The sequence below is a fragment of the Equus caballus genome, chromosome 8, assembly GCF_041296265.1.
Source record: "Equus caballus isolate H_3958 breed thoroughbred chromosome 8, TB-T2T, whole genome shotgun sequence".
In the NCBI taxonomy this organism is placed as follows: Eukaryota; Metazoa; Chordata; class Mammalia; order Perissodactyla; family Equidae; genus Equus; species Equus caballus.
This window is the reverse complement of record NC_091691.1, coordinates 13,513,276-13,529,956: the sequence shown is the minus strand read 5'-3', so window position 1 is coordinate 13,529,956 and position 16,681 is coordinate 13,513,276. Positions and strand designations below refer to the sequence as shown.

Below are 16,681 nucleotides of genomic sequence, written 5' to 3'. Positions count from 1 at the left end.
AGCGTTTTGCCCCAAGCCCTCGGAACCAGTTAACACCCGGGGCTCCAGCTGCTCCTGCTTCCAGTTCAGACCTGGTGTGGACCACCGGGCAGGGCGGCCAAGGCGCTGGGCACGGCCACTTCCTGGACAGTTTTCACTCTCCCACAGTCGCCTGCACCGCAGCCACTCTGCCCAGGCAGCAGGGGGCCACCGCAGCCTGCCAGGACAGACCCAGAAGGGACAAAATGTACCTGTTCCTCCAGCAAAATTAGCAGGCGAGGCGGTAAGAATGAAAGCAAAAATAGGCATGAACTGATCACTTTAATGTTGGCTGACTGGCCACAAGGAGGACAGAGAGTGGCCAGCACCCCCAGCCTGGCCTGGGCCGCATGCTCAGCAGGCGCTCGGGAGAGAACCGATGGCTAGACTGCGTTCACCAGGCACTGGAGGCCTGCCGGTCAGCAGGGGCCTGCCCTTCCGAAGCCATTTCCTGCAATTAGCAGCGTGCAGTCTTCAGGCTCTCAGGGCTGCCTCCTCGCCCTTCATAAATATCCCCCTTCCCAAGGACACAGCTGGCACCAGCAGTGTCGTTTCATGGCGGGAGGGAGCAGTGGTGACAAGTGAAATAAAATACAGCCGTGGCACGGATCTCAGAGGCACAAACCAGCCAAGTGCGACATCAGAGAAATCAGTCAGCCCGTGTCAGCCTCGCTGGAAGGGAAGATCTTCTTGTCTCAAGTGGAGCACCTCCACCTCAGGGCCCCGACGCCATCCGCCAGGCAGGAGGTGGCCTCCTGGAAGCAGTGCTGGCCTCTCCCCAGGGTCTCCGCCCCTCGGTGGGGGAAGACCCCCCTCTGAGAGGATTCTCCAGGCTCACCCCCGCCATGGCCCTTTATCCAAGTGCAGAGTCCCGAGGCCGCGCCCGTCGGTCTGCAGCTGTCCTTCCCCCACACTTGGGCAGTGATGGGGGCTCAGAGGTGCACAGACTTCCAAATCCTGCCTTCCCCTTTATAAAGGTGACATTTAAAGCCCCTTTGGCACAGGTAAATCACAATTACACTTCCAACAGCCTCTGGTACCACTCCAAATCCTTGCACAAAACCTGAGCCGGCAGTGGAAGGGTGCACACATATGCACACATGCATGCACGCACACACACACACGGCTCAAGCCTTTCCCACTTTTATTCTTTTCTCTACGTGGCAACAATCACTTCACCCTTCTTTTCTGCAACACTGAAGTCATGCCCACTTCCTCTAAGACCACGGGAGTCAGGCAGAACTCTGACACAGCCACAGCTCCGTGCGGGCAGGGAGAGGTCTGAGGGGCAGCTGAGGCCGGACAGAAGCCTGGCTTCCAGCCTCTCTGGGTGAGGTAGCCAGGGATCAGGACACCAGGGGCAGCCTCTTCTCTTCTCTGACGCCACCATGGAAGGGTCTACAGAGCTCCCCTCTCCATCACTGCCGAGGGCCTCAGTCTCTGTCCGAAGGCTCGTTTTTCTTGTATATTTTCTCTTGGTTCCCCTCCTTCATGGCCACATATCTGGCTAACGTGAAGAGGTAGTCGCTGAGTCTGGAGGGACAGAGAGAAGCAAATGGAATGATTTGAAAGGGGAGATCAATGCTAACTGGGTCCTTCCCGCATTAGCCTTCAAGGAGGAAATATAAGTCACTCGCCCCTAGAAGCATCGGGAGCGACAGCGGTGGCTCAGCCACCTTGGGCTTGACGGATGGCACTCGAAGCCAGCTTCCGTGAGAGGGAGCGCCCGACTCTGGTGCTGGGGCTCGGAAGGTTCCTGCAGGACGAGGCCACCAGCCCCGCCAGACCTCACAGGGCTGGCGACTTTGAGCTGCTCCCTGGGCTGGCTTCTGCACCTCCCAGTGCCTAGGACTGGCACCTCCCGAGCCACAGCGTGCACAGTCACCTGGGGATTGCGGTGGCCTGCAGAGTCTGACTCGGCAGGTCTGAACTACACCTGCAGGATGCTGGCGCTGCTGGTCTGAGGACCCCACCTCGAGGAGAGGGGCCCGGGACAGGGCTCTCCGCCTCGGCACTGCTGACACTCTGGGTCATTCTTTGCAGTGAGGGAGGGAGGCTCTCGTGTGCACTGTAGCACCTTAAGCAGCACCCCTGGCCTCCGCCCACTCGATGCCAGGAGCACCCCCACCCAACTGGGACAACCAAACATGTTTGCAACAGTGCCAGCCGGCTGGCTGAGAAGCACTGCCTGGAGTGTTCGAGTGGCTACACTCTAGGCCCTCTCCCTTCTTTTTCTGACCCAGCAGTGGGGGGGCCTCTGCGCGGCGGTGGGGAGGAGAGAAATACAAGAGGAGACGCGCGCCTGCCCTTGAGGTGCTTGTGGTGAGTTGGCGAAGCTGTCCACCTCTCGGCTGGCCCACACTTGGCCTTGTTTGCACGCCCAGCACTGACCACTACCCTCCTCCACCTCTCCTCACTCCTACCCTCTGCGGCCAACTCCATGCCAGGTCCTGCTGGAACCCTCCCCAGCCCATGCCGCCCCTGGGATCAGAACCCCCTCCTCCTAATGCCTGGCAGCCCCTGCTGTCTCTTGGGGTGGGGGAGGGGGGCAGTGGAAGAGATTCTGCTCTGAGTGTCTCCCTGTCCTGAGCCGTGGGCTCCCGGAGGGCAGTGACAGGCCTGTTTCTCATCCACTCAGTGACGTCCTGACAAATGGAACGTTCCTCACGCCCCTCAGGCCCAGGAGGAAGGGAGCCCAGGCCATGTCCCGGCAGGAGGAGTGTCCACAGTAAGGGGCCAGACCCCAGCTGTGAGGTCACTTACTGGACACCCCAGGACAGCTCCCAGGGGTCCCCCAGCTCTCGGCCCGGCCCTGGGCCCTGGCCTTGCCCACACTGGAACTGCACGAGCCAAGGCTGGGGTGGAATCTGGCAGGGCAGGCCGTGGGGGCTGACTGGGGCTGCAGGACCAGCCCAGCTCAGAGGCGCCTGCGCCGGGGCCCTGAGCCGGACCGTCTGGAGCTGGCTTTGCCTGCCTGTCTCCTCTTAGCTCACGCGGCCCCGGGGCCTGGCGGGAGGCAGACTGAGAGGGCCTGGCTCCTGCTTGGGCTCCCTGGTCCGTCACCACCATACCTTACAAGGCCTCCCAGTCACCCAGCCTCAAAGCAGGGCCCCTGTTGCCCCGTTCCTACATTTTTCTCTGCTGGTTTTTATAGCAGCCTCTCCCAACACGATCTTCACCCACCAGAGACAGGGACGGCACCCGTCTTGTTCTCAGCTGTACCTCCCGCCTGCACAGTGCTGGCACCCAGCAGCCCCTCAGGGAATAGGAAGCGACTGAGTGACCGGAGCCTGTTCCATTGTCACGTCCCGCAATGTGCCTAGTTTTCAGAGGAGGGGACTCTCCCAATTCCACGGAGGTACCTGTTTAAGAACTTGGCCACGTTTGCATCCGTCTCACCCATCTGCACGAGAGGCACCACGCTGGAAAGGGAGGAAACACAGCGTCACCCTGCAGTAGAGGGGCAACGCGCAGGGGCCAGGCTGCATCCCAGCCAGCGTTCCGCAGCCGCCGCAGCCGACCTGGCGCTCCCAAGGGCATTCCGGACGGAGGGCTGCTGCCTGCTAAGCACTGCGCTCAGCCCTGCGTGCGCGTCACCTCTGCTGCATGACCCTCGCTGGGGGATGCTCTCCCCAAAACCGAGGCTCTGGGTTTGTGCCCTCCACCCAGAGGTGAACTACAGGCACGTCTCCAGCTCCTCGTCTGGAGTCCTGAGGACCCACCCTCTGTTCGGCCATTCCCCTCTGTTGGGCCTGTGGGTTGTCTCCAGTTTTTTGCTATTGTGAGCACTGCTGATGTGGATGGCTTTGTACAAATGGCTATTTTTTTCTTTTGAAGCCAAAGCTCTCCCAGGATCCCTGGAGGTACCAGTCGGGCCCGACTGCCTTTCATGAAGGAGGAAGCCTTATGAGATGGGGGGCAGAAGAGCTCAGGTTTGGACCAGACAGACCTGGTCCTCAAATCTCCTCTCTGCCATGGACCACTCAGGTGACCCTGGCTATGATGTCACCTCTCTGAGCCCCAATTTCCTGACTCCTGTAAAGTGGGGGCTGCCCCCACCTCTCTCCCAAGGTTATCGTGAAGAATCAGTGAAATAATGACTATCGAGTACCTGCACAGGGGCCGGCCCCGTGACCCAGTGGTTAAGTTCACACACTCTGCTTTGGCAGCCCAGGTTCGCTGGTTTGGATCCTGGGCACAAAGCTAGCACTGCTCATCAAGCCACGCTGAGGCAGCGTCCCACGTAGAAGAACTAGAATGACTTACAACTAGGATATACCACTATGTACTGGAGCTTTGGGGAGGAAAGAAAAAACAAGAGGAAGATTGGCAACAGATGTTAGCTCAGGGCCAATCTTCCTCACCAAAAAGCATACCTTTAAAAAAAAATTTCCTGCATAGCCTTGCATGTCATATCAAAGTGGGGCTCTATTTCCATTTCTCTGTAAAGCTGGGTGGCAGCCTGGTCTATGGGGAGTGAAGATTTTGCAATTACTCTTTTGAAGATCCCTTGAAAAGGCAATCAGTAGCCTTTGAGGGAGGGACCCTCCTTTCCCTGACTCTGAGTTGGGGGTGGGTGGGTTGGGGGGTTGGCTGGTCTGTTGACAGCTTCCACCTTGGCCCCCAACAGCCATGTGTGTCCCTCTGGGCCCTTCTCTACCCAGCAGCCAGCAGGGTCCTTTCACGTCACCCCATGAACTAAAACCCAGAAGTGGCTTCCTGTTGCTCTCAGGATAAAGGCAGACAGACCCCTCTGGGCCTACAAAGCCCTGCATGGCCCCGGCTCAGCCCCTGGCCTCATTGTGCCACATACCACTTGCTCTGGACCCACACCCCTGGCTTCCTTTCCGTCCTTTCAATGCAGACTGCCATCTCTCCCCTTGCCATCCGCTCGCCCTGGACACTGCCCCCGCCCCCCGTCCTTCAACTCTCGGTTCACACGGCAGGACTGGGAGAGAGACAACACAGCACGCCCACTCCCAGGCCAGGCACCCCAGCACCGAGCGCCCTGCTCCCAGCCCTTAGCCCAGTGTGGAGCTCTGCAGTCACTTCTGCACAGCTCAGCCCGCCCCGTTTACGCTACCCCCAGAGCAGGGAGCTGGGCCCAGGGCAGGCAGATTTTCCCTGAATCCTCTCTTGAAGGGCACTGTGAGTGTTAGAATTACAAATAAGCAGCCCAGCCCCCCGGGGTCTCCTCCCCCGTCCCCCTTAACTGCTTGTTCCCCCCCAGCTCTGATCTGGATGTGCAGTTCCATCCTCTGTCATCCGTCTGCTCACGGCCACTGTCTCCCTCCACAACACGGGGCTCTGAGGACAAGCACCTGGTCTGCCTGGAGCCCACCTGGTGCGGTGCAGCAGCCAGGAGAAGATCTGTGGTGAGCAGCTGACAGCATGGAGCCACCCCCACTAGCCCCCCTCCCTCCACCTGGGTCCCTTACCGTCTCTCAGCTCGGCGGCACACGGCCCGACAGAGATGCAGCGCCGAGCTGCTCTTGCCTCCCGACTGCAAGGAGAAAGCGGGTGTTGGCTGGCGGGGGCAGCAAGCCCACTGCAGACAGGGAGCTCCTCGGACAGACGGACGGATGGATGCGCAGGCCCTGCCCCGCAATGGGCAGCATTCTGCCTCCAGGGGGCCCTGCCCGGGTGCACCCACTGGGCAGCCCCCTCCAAAGCAGGCAGGGCTGGGGAGGGACCAGCTTGGGTCTGGAGGGGACGGGGGGACAGCTTCTGTTGCAGTTGAAAATTAAAGAGGGGGACTGATTCCATGTCCGTGTGTTTCTGTCAATACCCTGGGCCTGCAGCCCACAGGGTGAGGCTGCCGGTACCTACGGGCAGGATGAACTCTGTGAGGGGCGGCAGCTGGCTGGAGTACTTGTCGATCCACTGCTCCAGCTCCAGGATGGGCCCTGCCTCGAACGCCGTGTGTCCTGAGGAGTCAGGGAGCAGAAGGACACTGCTGTGAGCCCACTGCCCACCAGATCATAGGGGCGCCGCCCCACATCCCTTCTCCCCGGGGGGCCGCAGATGGCTTCCACTGGCTCGGGAGGTAGCTTCCCTCTCAGGGTCTACAGGCCTGGCCAACAGGGGTCCCAGGTGAAACCCAGGAAAGGGTGCCCCCCTTGGGCCTCGGCAGGGCCCTCAGAGCACATACGGCGGGTTGAGAGAGAGAATTACTTAAGTGAGCCTCCCGGGCCGAGGAGCGTGGTGTCGCCAGGGCAGAGCCGATGTCCTGCAGAGAGCACTGGATCTGGGGAAGCAAGAGAAGGTGCCGCTGAAGATCTGTCCACGGCAGGCCACGCAGAATGACGTGGACCGACACGCCTGCAAGGCCTGCGGGGCTGGCCTGCCGGGGACGGTCCGAAGCTTTAATTAGCTGGCATTTAAAGGCTAATTAGCAAACTGTCTGAACCTCTGAACATCTGCACAGGACACCAGCCTGGCTGCGAGGGGACCTGGCTCCCTTGGGGACATCTGGGTTACGCAGACAGTGAGCCGTCAAGCGCCCAGCGATAGTGATGAGGAATCTTCTAGCCCGATCCTCCTCTCCCACGTGCCTGGGCCCTGCGAGGTTTTCGTCTTTTCTCTAAACTGGAACAGCCGGGCCAAGAGACCAAACATGACGTGCTTTCTAAACTGTAACGGACAAGCACCTGCGCAAACAGGGCCAGCTGAGTGTGGGGGTGCCTGGGGCAGGAAGCTGCGGCCGGCTGAGGCCTGTGCTCAGTCCGAGGGGTGGGAAGGAGTGGGCTGCCTGGAACAGAGGTGGCCTGTGGGGCTCTGCTGAGGGGACCCCAGGTCCCTGCGGGGCAGATGACCAATGGACTCCCGGGCCCATGAGACCCACAAACACCGCCTGACCTTGAGCCCAGCCGTGTCCACTGGAGCTGGATGGTAGGCTGCGGGGAGAGTGGAGGTCTGTGACCTCCCATAAGACGGCCACTGTGACCGTGGCAGGAGCAGGACACAGCAGGGGAGAGCAGAGGCTGCCTGCCCAGCAGTGGATGGGAACCCTCCCTGGGCTCCCGACCAGCAGGACTGGGGTGAGCTACTTGGCTGTGCGGTGTCTCTGTGACTTCTGGTGGAAGGGGAGTGACGACACTTCCCCACGGGCTGGCCAGCTGCAGCGTTTACCCCCAGGGCTGGAGAGAGGTGGCCCGCTTTGGGAATCAGACCCCAGCTCTGCTGATTCCTGGCTGTGGGGCCTTGGGCAAGCGGCCCTCCCTGAGCCTCGGTCTTGCCCCCTATAAAATGCAGATGCTAACCCCACGTCCGGGCTTCTGTGAGGACCAAGTGGGGTGACTGGAGGAGAGCTGTGAACGGGCTGCCTGGGGCCAGGCTGGATGCCCAGGTGAACAAGCCACAGCCTGTGCCCTCAGGGTGTCCTGGCCTGAGGTGACAGCGGTTTAACACCCTGTGTGACGCCTGCTGTCAGAGGCGGAAGTGCAGGAGCTGTGGAAACCCGGGAGAGGAGCCTGACCCAGCAGGAGGCGTGGACGGCCAGGGAAGGCCCTGGAGGAAGTGATGTTTGCAGCTGGACCCAAAGGACGGGGCCTAAAGCGCGGGGCTCGGGATGAGCCCAGCATACAGAAACGACCACTGCGGGCAAGAACGTCCTCATGACAAGGCTGGAAACCATCCTCCACCACATAGGAGGGGCCTCGTTCACAGAATATTCCAGCACTGGGACTGCCCATCCTCTACAGCCCCCTCACTGCCCTCCTTCTGCTCCCGGAGCCCGAGTGGGCTCCAGCCTGGCCTGCAAGACAAAGCGGGCTGAGGGCCCACTCTCCCGGGGACAGCTTCTAAAGACTCAGGTCCCATGGACGCCCTGCACGCTGTGGGGGCGTCCCTGTCTCCATTTCTGAAGCCCTCTGTGTGGGTCGGAGACCCCACTGATTCTCAAGGTCAGAGCAGCAGTGCCAACACCGTGCGCCCCCGGTGGCGGAGGGCTTCCTGCGAGGGGCTTCTGGGGTCCCTCCACCGCCCTGCTGTGGACAGTTGGGGCCGGGCCCTTCTCTGTGTGCGGGCCATCCTGTGCGTTGTAGGATGTTTAGCTGCATCCCTGGCCCCCACCCACTAGGTCTCAGTCGCACCCCCTGCCCCAGTGGTGAGAAGCAAACACACCCCATCATCTCCTGGAGTGGAATCGCCCGGGCTGAGGCCCCTGCTCTGTACGCTTCGCCCCTAGTGTGACTCTCACCACTCACCCATGAGGAAGGACTACCTCTGAGAGACCCCATTTGACAGAAGGAGAAACTGAGGCTCTCAAAGGGAGAGTGACTACCTCCAGGTGACAGAGAGGAAATGAGGATTGGATGGCAAATCCAGTTATGGCCACCAGGCCTCAGGGATGAAAAATCCCAACTGGGGTGAGACGATGTTACTCACTTTCTGAAGCTCTTCAGCAAACAGGTGTCCCTTTTCTGCGATTAGCTCCATAGCAAACCTAGGAGGAAAGAACCGCATGCACCTTTTTTTTTTTTTCCAAGGAAGATTAGCCCTGAGCTAACTGCTGCCAATCCTCCTTTTTTTGCTGAGGAAGACTGGCCCTGAGCTAACATCCATGCTTATCTTCCTCTACTTTATATGTGGGACGCCTACCACAGCATGGCTTTTGCCAAGCGGTGCCATGTCCACACCCGGGATCCGAACTGGCGAACCCCCGGCCACGGAAGTGGAACGTGTGAACTTAACCGCTGTGCCACTGGGCCAGCCCCCACGTGGCACCTCTATTGTGACACCCAGGCCCCGTCTTGTGGGAGGCAACAGAGACCCAGGGGGAGGCCGTTTAGCTAAGGTGGCTGTAACGCCATGGTGGTATTTTTCTTGCTGACAGTAAGAACACCATAACCTTCCATTTGGATAAGGGTGTTTGTTTCTCAGAGTGCCTTTTCTTGTACTCATTGCTCATCCAGTCAGCAATTCCTCTTTCAGGGCCTACCCTGGCCAGGTCCGGGCAGTCACTCATGAACAGATGTGACAGAGGCTCTGTTCATAAGGAGAGGGACACGTGAATTGGATGTCACACAACTAAATGTGAAGTTTCAAACTGAGGTCAGTGCTCTGCAGGGAAGGGTGAGAGTCCTGAGGAACTGGGCCTGGGCTAGGCTTCCAGGAGGGCTTCCTGGAGGAAGTGATGCTGCAGGTGGGATTTGAAGGCTGAGTGGGAGTGCTCTGCTAAGACGGGCCAGGGAAGCAGAGTCAGGGTCCCAGCAGGGAACGTCCAAAGGGCTCCAGAGGAACGCCTCGAGGAGGGGCCATTCACAGAGGTGGGAGGAGTTGCAGGAAGTGACAGTGGGTGGCAAAGACGAGCAAAGGCAGGAGCCTGAAGGGGCAGGGAGGGCAAAGGCTCCGGAGCCGGAGAGAGCTGGGTTCTCCGTGGGGCCACCGCCGGGAGCCGAGCAGCCGGGAGAGAGTAGGTGGAAGGGCCAGAGCCACACACAGCGGGGACGGAGTGATCAACACTCCCACACCTCTCCCCCACTGTCCCGTCTCCCGCCGGCGCCTCCCACTGGCTGGACCCCCTGAAAGCCAGAGGACAGGGCGATGGGGTGAAACGGTCAGCAGGTGGTAGAGGTCAGCCTCCCGGGCAGAGAGGCAGAGGAGGGTGAGAGCGGCTTGGGAAGGGCAGGTGAAGGACCCCCCGTGCGCCTTCCCAGGCCGCCTCACGGTCAGAATGTCTCCCAGCCAGAACGAAATAAACAAATGCGAAATTCACGGCCTAGTGTTGGTCTTTCCCACTGGACTGCAAGGAGAGGCCACGCGGGCTGGGACACAGTCTCTTCGTCACAGCAGCATGCCTCACGCCTGGCACGTAGTAGGTGTTCAAGACTATCTACTTGCTGAAGGTGTTCCCGTGACGGAGGCCAGTGACAGGAACGCCTCAGGGCCTGCTCCATCCCAGCTCCCCCTACTTGTAGTTGGCCCTTTAAATGAACATCACTGTTTATGTGTCTGTCTCTGTCATGGCCCTTTAATGTCTGTCTGCTCGCCCTGCGCCCCCAGACTGTGGGCTCCACGAAGGCAGGGCTGCGGCTCTCTGCTTGGCAGCGCCTGGCACACGGAGACGCTCCACCCGTGTCTGACAACAGAACCCACACTTACGGGTTCCCCATCTCCGGCCCCACGGCGGCTGAGAGATGATGGCGTGCTGCTCTGCCACAGCTGATGCTAGAACCCCCTCCCTGCCCCCTGCCCACTTAACTGTGTGTCTGCCTCCCAGTCCCCCTGCAACCTTCCCGCACATCCTTTTCTACTCTGCTGGCTGGCTAGCTATGCTTCCCATGATCTGTCCTGAAAACCTCATCTAGCCTGGCCCATCATTGAGAACTGGAAGCCATGAACAGGTAAGTCTTAATAATAATAACAGTAACAGCTAATGCTATTATTACTGTGCTGGGAACTGTCCTAAGGGAAACAGAATTATTTCACCCAATCCTCACAAGAATCCGGTGAGGTGGATACTATTACTATGATCATCTGACAGAACAGGGAACTGAGACTCAGAGAGGCCAGGTGATTTGCTTGAAGTCACAGCCAGTCAGCAGCAGTAAAGAATTTGAAAATTTGAAGCCAGGTCTGCTGATTGCCATGACCTTCGCCCCCAGGGCTATGTCAGAGCTCCTGAACCAGCACTTGAGATAACGGCTGCTCACATGGTCAAGGTCAACAGCCAGCTGAGCGCGGTAGGCTGATTCTGTCCTCAAGTATTTGCTGCCCCTTCCACCCCACAGCTGTCAGGCGTGTCCACAAGGGTGGCTCTGGCCAATGGCATGTGAGCAGACGCGCTGTGTCACACCCCTGGGAGCCTTCAGAGCCAGTGGGAGCCTTACCAGGATCTCTTTTCCCTCTGCCACGGTTACTGAGATTGCTCCAGACGCAGCTGTCCTGCCAGCCTGAGTTCTGGAGAGATGTCACGTGGAGCAGAGACAAACCCCACTCACAAGAGGCTTGAAGAAAGAGCATGAAATACACCTTTGGTGGTGCAAGCCATGAGCCTGGCAGATCCTGACCGCGGCACCTTCTAAACTAGGGGGGATCCCGTGAGTCCACCTTCTAAGCTCTGGCTGTATAGACGCTTATTTCAAAAACAAGACTCACAAAAGGGATCGCGTCTGATGCAGTGTGTTCTGTGCTCAACTCACCTGTTTCACTTAATCTGTGCACCTCCATGGCACACACATACGCACCTGAAGAGTGAGAGAGCCGGGGATGGAGGGGCGAGGCAGCTTCACAAGGGGTGGGCCAGATGCCAGAGCAGGAGCAGAGGGAGAGGCGCCCGCAGCCCGCAGCCTTGTGGAGCCGATCAGATGCCCTGTGCTGGCAGGTTCATCAAGGGCTGGCAGCCTCGGGGACCAGCCAGCACTCTCGAGAGCGTGGCATGAACCCCATTTCTTAATGCCCAGTTCAAATTCAACCTCAAGGCCAACCGCGGCTCCCTTACCCAATGGCTGAACTTAATTCATCTGTAGTTCCCACGGCTTCAAACACTTGGTCGTCTTTGGGTCTCCTTTCTCCAGTGAAGGTGCTCGAAAACCCTGGGAACAAATGTTTAGCCGCCCAAATTAAGAGGTTTGTCCCTGATACGCTCTTTTACTGACTTTCCACTTGAAGTATAACATTGCAGAGAAAAGCGCTCAGATCCTAAGTGGGCAAGTTGATGCGTTGTCACTAACTGGGTAGGGCTCTGCGATCAGCACCCAGATCAAGAAGTGGACAGTGACCAACACCCTGGAAGGCCCTGTGGACCCCCTGCAGTCGCTACCCCTCAAGGGTAACCACTATCCTCAGTGCTTCCCTGACAGGCTTTTAATTTAAAGTTAAAAATCATGTACTAACCATCCGGCTAAAGAAATGAAACATATAGGTCCATGTTATGTATACATTACAATTAGAGTTCACATGAAATCGAAGTCCCCCGCCTAGGTCACATTTCCACTTCCTCCCCCAGCCACTGAGACAGAGCAGACCTGCTCTGACGGCCGGGGGCTGGCCTGGCACTCCCAGACAGGCCGTGGTGGCCTCCCGTTGAACACAACGATTTCACAGAACGCCACCAGAGGGGCCACGCTAGGGCTGTGACGGATCCAGACCAGAAGAGGACCACTCCATCTCCTCGTGTGAGCACAGAACAGTGTCCAAACCAGACGAGAGACCAAAATCCCCCTTCCTGGCAAATGTGGGTGACCGCTGGGGTTTATCAACTGGAGCTTGAGCCCCTGTTGGTCCCTCCCACCTTCTAGAAAAAATGATGCAACACCCAATTACAGAATTAGCCCTGCTTCCTGACAGCATCCAATCCAGAGCAGAGCCAGTTCAGTGGCATGCATGTTTCTATACTTTCACTCTCTAAGTACACATCCAAAAAACAATATATACTAGTGATCTGCATGGTTTTAAACTTTAGAAAATATATCACAATGAGATATTCCTCTGCATCTTACTTTCTTCTGTAAGTTCTGGTATTGTTTGTTTTATTTTATTTTTTTAAAGATTGGCACCTGAGCTAACAGCTGTTGCCAAACATCTTTTTTTTTTTGTTCTGCTTTTTCTCCCCAAATCCCCCCAGTACACAGCTGTATATTTTAGTTGTGGGTCCTCCTTGTTGTGCTATGTGGGACGCCACCTCAGCGTGGCCTGATAATGGTGCCATGTCTGCGCCCAGGATCCGACCCTGTGAAACCCCGGGCCGCTGAAGAGGAGCCTGTGAACCTAACCACTCGGCCACAGGGCTGGCCCCTGTTCTGGTATTGTTTAAATGATCAAAGCCATAAATGCTCGTTACAAAAAATAATAGAAGAGAATAAAAGTATGTAGAACGAGGGGCTGGCCCCGTGGCCGAGTGGTTAAGTTCGCGCGTTCTGCTGCAGGCGGCCCAGTGTTTCGTTGGTTCGAATCTTGGGCGCGGACATGGCACTGCTCATCAAACCACGCTGAGGCAGCATCCCACATGCCACAACTAGAAGGACCCACAACGAAGAATATACAACTATGCACCAGGGGGCTTTGGGGAGAAAAAGGAAAAAAAAAAAAAAAAGATAAAAATCTTTAAAAAAAAAAAGTATGTAGAACGAACAGTGAAAGCCCTCTGTTCATTCCCCTCCCCCAGCTCAGTCTCTCTCCCAGGGAGTAGTCCCAGATGTCACCTTTCAGACTACACTACACATATCTACACACACACACACACAGACACTTTTATCCAAACAGATTCCAATTATTTGGATTGTTCTACAACTTGCTTTTCTCATTATATATCTTGGGCATCTTTCATTTCACATCATATTTTGTGATCTATATTTTTCACATACTTTTTAATGGCCGTAAAGAATTTGGAGGAACTTTAACATGAAGTCGGCCATGTCTTTCTTTGCATTTTTCACCCGTCCCCACCCTACCTTTGTCTCCTGTTTTGGTGTAAATCTTGGGGACCTTGGGTGTCTTCGAGGAAGGCTGTGGCCTAACGAGAAAGACACATCGAGAGGTGGTGAGTGGGGATGGCTTACACAGGGGGCTCCTCCTTCACTGGTCCCGGCTCGCTGCTCAGCCTCACAGGTGGCACTTACCTGCCTCTGCTTGGATCTCGTGGACATCTTTCTCCTCCATCCCTCTTAGTTTTAAGCCCTTTGTGGGCTCCCAAGCTGTGTCTTGCCCACATCTGTATCTGCACAGTAGCTGATGCAGTGCACTGCTCAATGCAGATGCTCGATAACAATTCACTGAAGGAATTTATCAGTCACTTTCCACAGTCCCTGCACTGTGCAAGTGGATTACTGGCATTATCTCTTAGAATGATCCCTGGACTCTTCCCACAGTCCCAAGGTAGGCGCTGCCTCCGACGTTCATCCTACTGTTGTAGAAATGGTAGCTCACGTGATGGACTCACCTTCCCAGGTCACCCAGGGAGGAAACAGGAGGGCTGGATTCATACCCAACACCATCTTACTCCAGGCCCCAAATTCTTAGCTCAAGCCTACCCACACTCTTTCCCCTCTATTCTACCAAGTCACGCCGCTTTGGGGGAAAGAAGCCTGGGCCTCTTCCTTTCTAGGAGGTTCCAAGTATACTCGGAAATGAAAAATTGCAAAACGGGGTTCAGAGCCTGGCAGTTCCAAATAGCAACACAACACCTTTAATGTAGACCTCAAAACTAAAATGTGACTCTATAGACAGTTAATTTTCGACAACGGAGCCAAGAACGTACAATGGAGAAAGGAAAATCTCTTCAATAAATGGTGCTGGGAAAAACTGGACAGCCATGTGCAAAAAAATGAAAGTAGACCATTATCTTACACCATACACAAAAATTAACTCAAAATGGATTAAAGACTTGAATGTAAGACCTGAAACCATAAAACTCCTAGAAGAAAACATAGGCAGGATGCTTTTTGACTTTGGTCTTAGCAATATCTTTTTGAATACCATGTCTGACTGGGCAAGGGAAACAAAGGAAAAAAATAAACAAATGGGACTACACAGACTAAAAAGCTTCTGCAAGGCAAAGGAAACCATGAACAAAATGAAAAAACAACCCAACAATTGGGAGAAGATATTTGCAAATCATATTTCTGATAAGGAGTTAATATTCAAACTATATAAAGAACTCATACAACTCAACAACAACAACAAAAACAACCTGATCAAAAAATGGGCAGGGCCTGGCCCCGTGGCCTAGTGGTTAAGTTTGGTGCACTCGGCTTCAGTGGCCCGGGTTTGGTTCCTGGGCATGGACCTACACCACTCGTTGGTAGCCATGCTGTGGCGGCAACTCACATATAAAAGAGAGGAAGACTGGCACAGATGTTAGCTCAGGGTGAGTCTTCCTTAGACAAAAAAATAATAATAACAATAAAAGACAAATAAGCGTTAGACAGGATGTGGAGAATCTTGTACGCTGCTGCTGGAATGTAAACTGGCACAACCACTATGGAAAACAGTATGGAAATTCCTCAAAAAATTAAAAATAGAAGTACCAGATGATCCAGCTATTCCACTTCTGGGTATTTATTCAAAGAACATGAAAATATGAATGTGTAAAGATATTTATATCCCTTAGCTCAGGGCTAGTCTTCCTCAGCAAAAAAGAAGAGGATTGGGAGTAGATGTTAGCTCAGGGCTAATCTTCCTAAAAAAAAAAAAAAGGGCCAGGTCCATGGCCAAGTAGTTAAGTTCATGCGCTCCGCTTCAGCGGCCCAGGGTTTTGCCAGTTTGAATCCTGGGTGTGGACATGGCACCGCTCATCAGGCCATGCTGGGGCAGCATCCCACATAGCACAACTGGAAGGACCCACACTAAAAATGCACAACTATGTACCAGGGGGCTTTGGGGAGAAAAAGGAAAAATAAAATCTTAAAAAAAAAAAAAGATATTTGCATCCCTATGTTCATTGCAACATTACTCACAATAGCCAAGTCTTGGAAACAACTTAAGCGCCCACCAGCGGATGCATGGATAAAGAAGATACACAATGGACTGCTATTCAGCCATAAAAAAAGATGAAATCTTGCCATTTGCGACAACATGGATGGACCGTGAGGACATCACGCTCAGCGAAATAAGTCAGATGGAGAAAGCCAAACACCGCACCATCACACTCATCCGTGGAAGATAAAAAACAACAAAAACCAAACATATAGACACAGAGAACGGAATGGTGGTTACCAGAAGGGAAGAGGGGGCAGGGGAGGGTAGAAGGGCCCATGTGTACAGTGACGGATGGCAACTAGACTTTGGGTGGTGAACACAATGCAGTCTACACAGAAGTCAAAATATAATGATGTACACCTGAAATTTATATGTTATAAACCAATGTGACCTCAATAAAAAGTTAATTAAAAGAAAAAAATTAAAATGTGACATTACAAGATTATTCAAAGGCTAAATTACCCGACCTACGAAATAGATTATTAGGAATTCATGGTACTCCACAGGTTGTGAGGTCCGGGAACGGGGGGCGAGTTTCCAGGTACGTGATGACAGTTATCTGCAGATCGCGTGGGTGTATCTCTGTGTCTCAGAGTATGAACTGCTTTGGAGGTAGGTCAAAATGTAAATTGAGGCCCCTCCTGATGGTGAGGCCAGGCCAGACGGCCCTCCTGCCACATGGAACACGCCCTGCCCTGCTGGATGATAGCTAGGCCCCCTTCGGACGTGTCTTGCGCAAAGAAATCTTGATCTCCGGCTTCCACAGTGCCCACGTTGCCACGGTGACGTCACGACTAAGAGAGGACGTCATCGGGCGGTTGCAAAGTGACCTCACAGCGGTGTTACGTAACGATGGCGACGACACCACAGTTCACCGCATGCGTCAGAGTTACCCTCGAGCCAGGCACTCACCTGTCCCCGTCTTCCGTGCCCTGGGGGCCGCGGCTCTGGAAACGGGGACATAGTCGTCGGCCGGCGCCGAGGCACGTGCGCAGACCCACGCGGCCTCCCAGGACGAACGCAGCCATGCCTCAAGCCGTTGGTAGGGGGCTGACCCCGCCAGGCTCCCGTCCAGGTCGCGGGGTGACTCCACCTCCCGCCGGCCGCGCCACCGCTCAGCTACCGTTTTCCATTGGTCCGCGGCTCTCGCACCAGGGCGGGACCCTCCCCGAGACTTGTTTCCCATTGGTTCCTGGAAGGAGCTGGGGCGGGGAAACCCGTGACGACTTGGTTAGCAACACCT

At 55.7% G+C, this 16,681-nt stretch overlaps 1 protein-coding gene across 2 annotated transcripts; it reads right to left on the bottom strand.

The window, feature by feature from the left end:
* Window positions 1-281: 281 nt before the first annotated feature.
* On the bottom strand, window positions 282-16,632 carry MMAB (metabolism of cobalamin associated B). 2 transcript variants are annotated; one of them, XM_001496851.5, is made up of 9 exons: window positions 16,351-16,632; window positions 13,413-13,474; window positions 11,462-11,555; window positions 8,407-8,464; window positions 6,193-6,265; window positions 5,848-5,945; window positions 5,457-5,521; window positions 3,381-3,440; window positions 282-1,551 (listed from the first exon to the last, which is right to left on the bottom strand). In XM_001496851.5, the coding sequence occupies exons 1-9, from the start codon at window positions 16,464-16,466 to the stop codon at window positions 1,452-1,454; spliced, it is 726 nt and encodes a 241-aa protein (XP_001496901.2). In that variant the 5' UTR covers window positions 16,467-16,632; the 3' UTR covers window positions 282-1,451. The 2 variants fall into 2 exon arrangements, with proteins under 2 accessions (XP_001496901.2, XP_005612545.2); XM_005612488.4 differs by having other exon boundaries at window positions 13,581-16,552.
* Between the last annotated feature and the right edge of the window lie 49 nt (window positions 16,633-16,681).